General features: G+C 34.8%; 1 protein-coding gene across 1 annotated transcript in view; it reads right to left on the reverse strand.

The window, feature by feature from the left end:
* Positions 1–3,009: 3,009 nt before the first annotated feature.
* The window catches only part of LOC107659171 (transcription initiation factor TFIID subunit 4-like), a 93,295-nt gene continuing 83,797 nt past the window's right edge, over positions 3,010–12,507 (reverse strand). Inside the window, exon 14 of the mRNA XM_016448015.1 lies at positions 3,010–3,478. Coding sequence (XP_016303501.1) covers positions 3,305–3,478 — 174 coding nt within the window. The 3' untranslated portion in view covers positions 3,010–3,304. The remainder of the gene's footprint in view (positions 3,479–12,507) is intronic.

Here is a 12,507-nt window from a genome sequence, read left to right on the forward strand (position 1 = left end):
TCCACACACACACACACACACACACACACACACACATATATATATATATATGGAGAGATAGATTACACTGTACATATGGTTTCTAAAATGTCTAAAATCACAGTTATGAAATGGTGAACCACATATATGTAAACAACATTTTGAAGTTTAGTAAACAGCTTATTTATTCCTTTACAAAATAGGTACAAATACAGAAGTATGTTCACACAAACAGAAATATTTCAGGATATGTACAGAATTTACCAAAAATAAGATAGTTCTAATAAACATAAGGTCTTGTAAACAATATATACAAATTATCCGTAGATCCAAACATTAAATTCCAGCTGCGCACGTCAGTAATACAATATGAAGAGAGTCCTAATAATATTTTGGCTACAAAGCGTAAGTCATAGAAAGAGCCTCCAGCGGAAAACAGAAGATTAATAAAGTCAGTTTAAACAATCCAACAAATACATTTGTGCTTGTTTCAAAAGGGACTGTCGGGGAATGAAGCGTATTGCCTGAAAAGTGGCAAATGAGAAAATATAAATAGGTAGTTTTACAGACCCAGACGGACACACGGCTGATTCCAGCTGGACGTCAGAAACACTGAAGACAGAGAAACCAAACTAAAACCCTCCATGTGCGTTCAGTTTCACACAAACACAAACTGCAAAGCAACGGGATTCATGGTGCATAGAAGAGCGAGCGGATCCATTTCTGATCGGACTCAGAATGAAGAAAGATCACAGAACTTGACCTCTCCTGACATCATGTACGGCAAACCCTCGCCAAAATAAATGCTTACAGGATTCGACTTCCTCGTAATTGAGCTTATGTATGATAAATGAAGGACTGACATCAATTACTTAAAATAGCTTAAAGTATCGGCACACAAACAGGAGAATGAACTGATAATACTGAGTTTAAAACAGGTAGAATTGGCAGTGAATCCAGTTTTACAGTCCAGATGAAAACATGAAATCAAACTAAATCACTAATACTTTCATAATACATGTTCCTAGTGTTAATGTGATTGATTCATCAGTGCATGTTATCCTAAATTAAAATGTTTGTCTTCATAACCTGCTGCTGCATTCAGGTTGGAATGAACAAATCTTGGGATTCGTTGAGAAAGTCTCGCCTTTTCTGATTGAATATGGCGTTTGATTGGGAAAAGCATCACACAATCAGAAGTCAAATGTTGATTTTAACATTCAGACGATGTGTTGGTGTGGTTGTATTGCTATAGCTCAGATCTGCTGGCCTGATTTCGGGAAACACGGCATTCGTGGCACATATTAAAGCTACACGAATCACAATGACAGACACAAGCTTCGTGATCGATTTAGAAGGAACGCTTCGTTCCGAGTTTAAAACGTCATTTTCATCTGGAAATCATTTATACATGCTGTTAAAAACAATACTCATCAAGTCTATTTACATTAAAGTCTCGCTGATAAAAGTTTCGAAAAAGTGTTTTTAAGTCAAGTTTTTATGGGGTTTTCAATACTGTGATTTGCTGGACACTGATGATGATGATGTTTGGGAAAGTCTGCGTAAGGTTTTGAGAATGACGCGATTCTTTAACAGAAAGTACACTGATCACTTCAAGGCATTTCGTCTCAAAGATCGTCACTGTAAGCGCTCCGTGTTGAATATACAACAGAATGACACTGTTTCACTCAATTCATCAGGAATTAAAAAATATTGAAATATATTCTACTAAAAAATGCATAACATATTATGATATTCTTGTTAAAAGTGCAAATAAACAAAATATACTGAATTCAAGATATATTCTATGTGGCCACGTTGCACTAATTCGTTCCCTCGTTTTAGTAAATCATGAAAAATTTGTACGAATTCATTCCATTGTTTTAGTTGAATATACAACAGAATGACACTGTTTCACTCAATTCATCAGGAATTAAAAAAATATTGAAATATATTCTACTAAAAAATGCATAACATATTATGATATTCTTGTTAAAATGCAAATAAACAAAATATACTGAATTCAAGATATATTCTATGTGGCCACGTTGCACTAATTCGTTCCCTCGTTTTAGTAAATCATGAAAAATTTGTACGAATTCATTCCATTGTTTTAGTCAATTGTCATTGTTTTAGTCAATTGTGGAAAATTTTTACTAATTTGTTCCCTCATTTTAGTAAATCGTGGCAAATTTGAACAAATTTGTTCCATTGTTTTAGTAAATCATGGCAAATTTCTACGAATCTGTTCCATTGTTTTAGTAAAATGGTAGCAAATTTGTCCTAATTAGTTCTATGGTTTTAGTAAATCGCGGTAAATTTATACTAATTTGTTTCCTCCTTTTTGGTAAATCATGGCAAATTTGCATTGACTCATTTCCTCGTTTTAGTAAATCATCGCCAATTTGTACCAATTTCTTCCCTTATTTTAGTAAATTGTGGCAACTTTGTACTAATTCTTCCCTTGTATTAGTAAATCATGAAAAATGTGCATAAATTCATTCCATTGTTTCAGTAAATCGTGGCAAATCTGTACTAATTTGTTCCCTCATTTTAGTAAATTGTGGCAAATTTTTACTAATTAATTTCATAGTTTTAGTAAATTGTAGCCAACTTGTACAAATTTGTTCCATTGTTTTAGTAAATCGTGGCAAATTTGTAGTAATTTGTTCCCTCGTTTTAGTAAATCGTTGCCAATTTGTACCAATTAGTACTTATTTGTCCCTCAGTTTAGTAAATCATACTAATTCATTCCCTAGTTTTCATTCAAATTGAGGGAAAGAATACGGACAATGTGGCCATGATTTACTACAATGAAGGCAACGAATAGTAAACTGTGGTCACAATGTAATGAAAAAAAGGGAACGAATTAATAAAACGAGGGAATTAATTCTTAATTTGGGCCACACAATAAATATATTTAACTTACAGTTTATGTATATTTGTGTAAATTCATCTTATTTTGTGGATTTTTTTTTACTGGAAAACAAATAAAAATACTGATGACGAAAGTGATATTTGCAGTGTCAGATTCATTCACAAACAAAGAAACAAATGAAAAACACTCCGGAGAAACAACCATTAAAATCCACTATCATAAATACAGTTTACCTAATAACGTTGAGGAGAAAACAGGAAACATGAAGTACATCATTTTTTACTTGTTTTTTTTTTTTCCCAAAGCTTTTCTATCAAAAGCAACGCTGACATCACGAGGTCACAGACACAGAGGCGGTGAACGGGGCTGAAGGCACGTCGCAGGGCTGACAAGAAACGTCTGCTCAGGTGGTTTGGCTGCTGATTCCTCTGTAGTGTGGAGAGTTGGCTACTTCAGGAGAGCGCGGTACAGTAAGAGAGATCTGCTGGTCTTTCTCTCCTGCTCCATGTAGAAGATGAAGTCCCTGAGGTTGACGCGTGTTATTCTCTGGCGGTTATACTGCTGCGACGAGCTGGACGGGGCTGACGATCCGCCCGGAGAACCTGCCGAACTCCCCGACACCTGACAACAAAACACAATTCTCTTATTAAACAAACAGAGCACTGAACTGATTTGAAGTGCATGGAAGACTCAGTTCACAAATGCTTCCAGTGAAGTTTGACATTCTAACAAAACATGAAAACATTAGATAAAATAATCCATTTTAACATACTGAATAGATTTATATGGTTCAGAATGGAATGAAAAATGTTTAATATCAAACTTTCTCAGATACATTTTTTACTGAGCTTGTCACAATTCACTCTGGAATTGTCTTATCTGTGAAGGATAAATGTGATGCTGACCATATCTGAAGCACCCCAAAGACGACAACGCTGCTCATTTTTTAACTTTTAATAAAAAAAACTAGAAGTTGCAATATAGTAAATAGTTAAATTACATAAAATTATTATAAATATTTAAATTCCAATATTCTAATGTCCATCATGATTTACATTATTACAATAAATGTACATTTGTGAATGCAGGCTTTAAAAAAAATAATTCCTACCTAATTAATTTAGACCTTGACAATTTATATAGGTATGTCCCAAATCGCATACTTATGCACTATTCTATGACATTTTGTAGTATAGATAGTGCGAGTAGTGCGTTCACACTGAAAATTCCAAAAAGAAAAAGGGCACTTTAAATACCCGGATGATGGACTTAAAGGGTTAGTTCACCCAAAAATGAAAATTCTGTTATTAATTACTCACTCTCGTGTTGTTTGAAACCCGTAAGACCTTCATTCATCTTCTGAACACAATTTAAGATATTTTTGATGAAATCTGAGGGCTCTCTGACCCTCCCATAGACAGCAAGGTAACTACCACATTCAAGGTCCAGAAAAGTACCAAGATGATCGACAAAGTAGTCCATGTGACATCAGTGATACAACTGTAAAGTTACGAAGCTACGAGAATACTTAGAATCCGGCGTAATGACGTCATCACGCCGGATCTGGGTCAGCGCCGGCACCGCCACACGCTCGCGTCATGATACTGTCGTGAACGTGCGTCCAAAAGTGACGCAGTAGAGACGAAAATGTGGAATAAAGTCATTATTTTTGTTTTCTTTACGCAAAAAAATTATTCTCATAGCTTCGTAACTTTACAGTTGAACCACTGATGTCACACAGTTTACTTTGTCGATCATCATGGTACTTTTCTGTGCCTTGAATGTGGTAGTTACCTTGCTGTCTATGGGAGGGTCAGAGAGCCCTCAGATTTCATCAAAAATATCTTAAATTGTGTTCCGAAGATGAATGAAGGTCTTACGGGTTTGGAACAACACGAGGGTGAGTAATTAATGACAGAATTTTCATTTTTGGGTGAACCAACCCTTTAAATAACCGAAAAAATTAAGTGTGGAATGTTGGACACTTCAAGCACTCAATTGTCGCAGCTTTAATTACGTATCGAAGGGGGAGGGGCTATCAGACTCCGATTATGAATGACAAAATAACCTTATATAATTCATACTATATATGGTTGAGTACATAGTGCATAAGTACATAGTGTATGAGTGCATAGTGCGTCATTTGGGACGCAGCTTATGAATCATTTAATAAATGCTTATATACATAGTTATATACAAATATTCACTTTATATTTTAATTACTTTTTTAATTTACATTTTCTATTTTTATCATTTTAAATTGTACTAATTTTCATAACTTTTCCACATCTAAAATTCCTTTATTCAGTATTTTCAGGTTGTCCACAATCATATTAACACTGATTTTAAATGGCTGTTTTTAAGGGAACAAATGATTTCAATATTCATTCAGACTTCAATGACACTCGTCTGCTTACATTTGATGTAATGATCATGTGACTCTTTCCTGCTTCCACTGAAGCTCAAGATGCTCTTCGGATCATTGCAAATCATGCTGGAGAACATGATCATCAGGTTTTGTTCACCCTCAGTGCTGCTGTCAGTAAAGCAAAGCCAAATACTAAGACTTTCCCATATTCATATTCATTTTTTTCTTCAACTTTGAGCTGTCAAACTCTCATACAGTACAGGATGAATCAGATTTAGCTCCACGTCAGTGGACAGACAGAGTCACACACAGTTTATACAGGCCAACAGTCTTAAAACACTGCCATAAGGCATAAAAACTGAATTAATTTCAGCATTTCTGATCTAAAAAACAAAAATGGCTTTTCTTATACTTAACTACAGTGCTGGGTAGATTACTTACAAACTACAGTCCGTTACTGATTCCAAATTACATGACAACAATTGTAGTTATTAACATAATCCATTACGTTACACATTTTAGGTAATATAATCGGATTACTTTTTGATTACTTTTAAATTACTTTTGACCTAACTCGTTTGATTTAAATAGTATAATCTTGTACCATATTGATATTAAAATACAAAGAGTAAGAAAATATATTATATTCCATTCGTTGTATTTAACAACACGAAGTGCATTAAACATTATTGGATCAATGTTAAACTGAGGTTTGTAAAGGGTTTTTGCGAGTTTCATGAAAATTTAACAATTAATTAAACGATAATGTAAAATTAAAATAAGTCATTTTAAAATAACATCAATCAAAATAAAATGCTTACCAAAGAAATTAAATGTTTTATTTGTTTACCTGCATGTCATGTGACCATTAATCAACGTCAGAGAACCGTGAACATGCAAATGTGATCCTTATTTATTAAAATATTTATTTTAAAATCTCAGGGGTACTACAAATAAAAATATATTAGGTGAAAGAAAATCTGTTTGGGAATGCCTGCATTACATGCAATTAAAAAATAACGTGAATTTGTGCATTTTAATGTGTTTGAAAGACAAAAGCCTTCCAAAGACATGGTACATAACCTACTGAGTAAAAAAAAAAAAAAAATTTATTCATCAGTAGTTGATGTAATGCTGAAACATTTCTTAAATCTGAAATGATTTTTGTAAATCCAGTGGTCAAATGTTGTGTAGCCACCTGACTAATGATCTCTGTGTGAACGTCCACAAAACTGAAGACTTTCTGAGTGTATATAAGCAGCAGGCTATTTTAGAAAGGAACATTCAAAAGATGAAAAAGGGGAATTGGGGAGAATCAATAAATTATGAATAATTTATTGCTATTGAGTGAATAATATGCAATCAACATAACTGTAGTCTGATTACGAAAAGTACTTAATTTTTGGAATCTGATTACATAGTCCAGATTACATGTAATCAGTTACAACCCAGCACTGCTTAAATACTAGTGGATTACTCGCTTTATCTCAAACGGGCTTATTCTTCTGCTCACATTCTGTTCATCTGCTTCTCTGGAGCATAAACTGAAGCAGAAGTCCAATAAACACACAGATTCTTACACGCTGAGTCAGATTCCGTCTTTCATGAGTAACAGAGAAATATGGGATGGTAGAATCCAAGCAACCCAAACAACCGTGCAAAATAAGACCGGAAATGAAGTCTCGCTCTCCGACAGACGTCGCACAATTAGACTGACTGCGCTCGGTAAACACAACAGCGAGACAAGCAGGCCGAATGGAAAGCAGCTGACGCGTACGGCACGTTAACCCAAGCTCAAACCCTTCATACGCCACCCAGCGCAGGGTGGCTGCTTCGCTCTCGTCTCCGGCGAGCCGTCGGCCGATCTGACAGGTGGAGTGTGCTGAGGTGGGGTGAAGTCAGGACAGGCAGCGTGCAGGACGCCCTCGGGGCCTGGGACCCTCCAGAAGAAGGATCTGGCCTCATCAGGCCAATCAGAGTTGACCTCATGTGAAAGGCGGGCATGCCTTCTGCCACGGCAATTAATGGCAATCACAGCCTGGACCAATCAAACGCATCCATCTACCTGGACACGCTGACGGACCTCTGGCGGGTTTGTGTGCTCAATATTCACATGCAGGCAGTGTTTCAGAGATGCGAGAAAGAAAAACAGAGACAAAGGAAGAAAATGTGCATGAAATATATTTTTGAATTGGGATTATATCAAAATCAATAACAAGATGTTTGTGAATTGTTTAGAATGATTTCAAGCTACAGGTTTTGTCCCTTAAAAATGACCAGGAAAAAGTATGAAAGTCTTAAAAGATACAGTTTTAAAGGATTGTGCCACTCACTGAAAATTAGCCGTGGTTCAACAGAGATCAACAAAAAATCTGAAAATAAAATGCAACCAAATGTTATTTTAGTATTATTTACATATTCTAGTTTTTCCTTAATATTTTAAGTTAGCATTTTTATTTGTTTTTATCTTAGTTTTTTACAATATTGTTATGTGCCCTTGTAATTTGTATTAGTTTGAGTTATTTTTTATTTCTATTTAGCATTAATGTAGTTTTTACTTTTAGTTTCAGTAATTTTAGCACTTTAACTTCTAATATTACAGTTTTTTTCTAGGTTTTTCATCAAATCTTACTTCAGATTTATTTTAATTAGTCAAGTCACCTTTATTTATATAGCGCTTTTAACATTACAGATTGTGTCAAAGCAACTTTACAGTATTAAATAGGAAAAATAGTGTGTAATAACGCAAAAGGACAACATTAAACAATTAATTTTCAGCTAAAGTCATTTTATCATTGATTCAGTGATGTCATCGTCCAGCTCAGTTCAGTTCATTATATTAATGAAAATTATTTTTTAAAGTTTGTTAGGTTAATGTTAGGTTTAGTTAACAATAACAACATTGTAAATGCCAGGGCACTATTTGATTTATTTAAAAAATATGTTGACCTGAGATTTGATCACATGACATCAAAAAAAAAAAAAGGTTTATTTGTTATATTATGTAATGCAGAGGCTATTTACACCAGTGCAAAAAAAGGTGGAAGTTATTTTCACTGTGTAAGTAGAAAAAGTACAAAATAAACCATATAAATAGCAGTAGATTCTGTTTGGACCAAGTATAAATGGTAACAAACAGCTTCTCCAAATAAGCCAGTCCAAATATTAATAGATTAATAGAAGGTACAACATCTGAGCAACAGTGCACAGAGTTAGTGAAAACAGCCTTTGCCAACAATGTTAGCTATTTGAATTGTATATACTGTACATGTTTATTTTTCGATTAAATTAAATTTGTTGATTAAAAAGTTGATCATTTATTATAATTTACTATATGGGAGCAGTTGGTCACATTTGAGCTTGTTAATATTTTGCTAAAAAATACTGGGTTCAAATCTCAATCATTTTGAGTTCAGGAGTGACTCCTGTATTCATACAAGCCAAGTCACGATGATTTACAATACAGACTGTTTCAAAGAAGCTTCACATAAACAAAATAACAGTATTAATGTTGCTACGTTCATCAGTTATGACATTTAATTTTAGCTGTAAATCAGCTCTAAAAAAGACAGTGTCATTATCCCCAGTTTAATTCAATGACACTGAATCAACATTGAACTAAATTGAGCTGAATAATGACACTATTGTCTTCTACAGAGTGTATAGCTGCTTGTTTTCAATGAACTTTGCACCATTATTAAATGAAACCGAATCATCAGTTCATTAATTATGAAGTTATGAACTCAATTTAACTATAAAGCAGCTCTACAGAAGACAGCAGTGCAGATATTCAGCTCAATACAGTTCAGTGTTGATTCAGTTCAGTTCAACAACTGCATAAAGTTCATCAATTATGAAACGATTCAGTTATAAGAATCTCTGCAGATGACAATAGTGTCATTATTCAGCTCAGTGTCAATTCAGTTGATCCAGTTCAGTTCACATTTACATTTATTCATTTAGCAGACGCTTTTATCCAAAGCAGCTTACAATACAATACAGTTCAATAAATTTAATGTTAATACATTTTAAAACAATTCAGCTATAAAGCAGCTCTACAAAAGACAATAGTGTCCGTATTCAGCTCAATTCAGTTTAGTGTAGATTTGATTCAGTTCAGTTCAGTAACTGTGTAAACTTAATTATAAAACGAATCTGATTTAACTATAAAACAGCTCTACAGAAGACAACAGTGTCATAATTCAGCTCAGTTCAGTTTAGTGTTGATTCAGTTCAGTTCAATAACAGTGTCGATTTTGCAAAATGTGTCAATTATGAAATGAATCTGATTCAACTATAAAGCAGCTCTACAGATGACAATAGTGTCATTATTCAGATCAATTCAGTTCAGCATTGATTCAGTTCATTTCAATAACTGTAAAGTTCATCAATTACATTCTCGTTCACCACTCCTGGCTGGTGGAACGATCTTCCCACCCCTATCCGGAATGCTGAATCTCTGACAATTTTCAAGCGACAGCTGAAAACTCATCTCTTTCGAAGCTACTTGACTTCATCATAAAAAAATTTTTTTTTTTTAATTAAAAAAATTCTATCTCTTTACTTATTCCTTCTCTTTCTAGCGTGTACTTATTTGAACAATGTCTAGAAACTTGGTATTACAAGCACTTCCTGTGTCTGTTTGCCTCTTTAAGAAGAATCACTTTATGTATCCCCCAATTGTAAGTCGCTTTGGATAAAAGCGTCTGCAAAATGACTAAATGTAAATGTAAATGTAAATTATGAAACAATTCAGCTATAAAGCAGCTCTAAAAAAGGCAATAGTGTCATTATTCAGCTCAAATCAGTTTAGTGTTGATTTGATTCAGCTCAGTTCAGTAACTGTGTAATCATAATCAATTACGAAATGAATTTGATTTAACTATAAAGCAGCTCTACAGAAGACAATAGTGTCATTATTCAGCTCAAGTGTTGATTCAGTTCAGTTCAATAACAGTGTCGATGCTACAAAATTCAATAATGAAGTGAATCAGATTCAACTATCAAGCAGCTCTATAGAAGGCAATAGTGTCATTATTCAGATCAATTCAGTTCAAGTTTTGTTCTCATCTGACAGTACCAGTGCTGTCAAACTGATAATATTACTGAATATTAATATACACACAGAACAATAATTTACAGGATTCATTTAAATGCGCTTGTCACTGATGAAAGTTTGCGGTGTGTTTGTGGCCCGTGCGTGTTTTCTGGCCTCAGGAACACAAATTGGCTCCGGCTCCTGCAGGGCCACTCGGAGGAAGAGTAAGTGATCCAAACACAGGCAGAAAGGTCAGTCCTCCACCGGCGCTCACATCTTTCCTCCCACTGTACGAGTCCTGCAGCCAACGCCAATAATCCAAACACAGCCCTGTTGATGTCTGTTTCCATGGAGATCCGTGCATCTCGTAACCTCACGTTAACAAGTACATAAACACACACACACTCAGCTGATTCAGAGGAGCCAAACACACCGAACGACTGCTGATTTACATTTGGGGATTGTCGAATCAGTCGACGAGACGTGGGTTTGGCGAAGGTCAGCGTGGAGCTGAAGGAAGCGGAGAAGAAAAGATTTGTGGGAAGGCAAAAATCCGTGAGGCAAAAAACAGCATCTGTCATTTTATCGGCGCCGAGCCGCTGGCGGGCGTAATGTCAGATGACATATCCATCCGACAGCTAGCACACGGATACCTCCATACATCTTTTCAGACAATTTCTGACTGCGTGCACGTGTTTGGAGCAGAGAGAGACGAGCCTGCAGCCTCCTCACCAACACAACGCTCATGACAATCCGCCAGCGGCAACAACACACACACACACACACACACACACACAGTGACACTGACCAGTAACGAGTGAATCAGACCTCATTTACACAATATGTGTGCTCAGATACATGAAACTGATTCATTACACTGCTGAATCTGATTTGAGCTCATAATGATCTGGGAATGGGAATCTATATATATATTTTTTTTTTTATAATAAAAGAACCACATGATTTTCATGACATAGTTTACAAAGAGGACGGTATGACCAAAACCATATTAAAATCTAGTTTGTCAATTGATTCTACATCAATCAATCAATCAATCAATCAATCAATCATCAAGGACACAATGAGTTAAGTTTCATATGATTCATAAAAATTAAAATAAAAAATTAAATAAACATAAAATAAATAAATATGACAACTCAATATGACATCTTATAATAACTGAAATATATTTTAAATATTTATTCTAAATAGATAAATTAAATCTCTAAGTCTTATAAATCTCATAAATAAATAAAAATTGTTAGATTTAAATCTGTTGAGATACACAATGTGACATCTTACAATAACAACTCAAATACATATTGAGGATTTGAAATAACAAAATAAAAAATCATTTAAAAAAAGAAAACTATTAGACTTAAATCTGTTGAGAGAATCTCAATATGACATCTTTCAGTAATCCAAAGACATCTTGAGGATTTATTTCTAAACCAATAAATGAAATTAATGAAAGTAAATGAAAAGTTCAAAAGGCTGGAAAGATTTTAGGGTTTTGTCTTACTGTCTGCTGTCTATGAACGTCTGACCTTCTGACCTTACGCAGCCTCAGTTCTGCTTGTGAGCTTTTTATGTTTCTATACTTCATCTCGTGCAAAGGAATCACTTTCCCTCTGCGTGAAGCTCATGGACAGAGTCAGATCAGCTCCCACTTTGCTAAATTTACTTTGGGTTAATAATGTATGTTTTCCTCTCGTGCTGTCTCGGACTCTCTAATTGTTTCACGGCTGGCAGAAAGCTGAAGGTTGTTGGTTGAATATGCATTGAGTCCATCTTCAGCTGCTTTCTGCTGATCAGCGTCTTTCTCTGAGTGTTTTTGAGTGGCGTGAAGCACGAGCCCTTGATGCTGGAGCCAATATTGGACTTGGCTGCGGTTTCACCTCAGGGCTACAGGTTAATGGTCCACTTTGCCAGACACACACACACATTACCAATACTGCTATCTCAGCAAACACACCAGCAGAAGACAGCTGCATATGAAGCGGTAGATGGAAGTGCCGTTAAAGACCGAAAGAACAAACTGATGAAATCTGACAGTGGGACAATGAGCTGTTCATGTGGGGTCGACTGAAATGAGTTTGACCAGGGAGAGAGAGAGAAAGAGAATAAATAAGTAAATCATTTTTAAAAATGTATATAATATATAAAGTACATTATACATTAATACGTAAAGTACATAATATATATATTTTTTTTTTTTTTTTTTTTTAAATTTTTTAAGGATTT

Source organism: Sinocyclocheilus anshuiensis, unplaced genomic scaffold (assembly GCF_001515605.1).
Source record: "Sinocyclocheilus anshuiensis isolate Anshui unplaced genomic scaffold, SAMN03320099.WGS_v1.1 scaffold1010, whole genome shotgun sequence".
In the NCBI taxonomy this organism is placed as follows: domain Eukaryota; kingdom Metazoa; phylum Chordata; class Actinopteri; order Cypriniformes; family Cyprinidae; genus Sinocyclocheilus; species Sinocyclocheilus anshuiensis.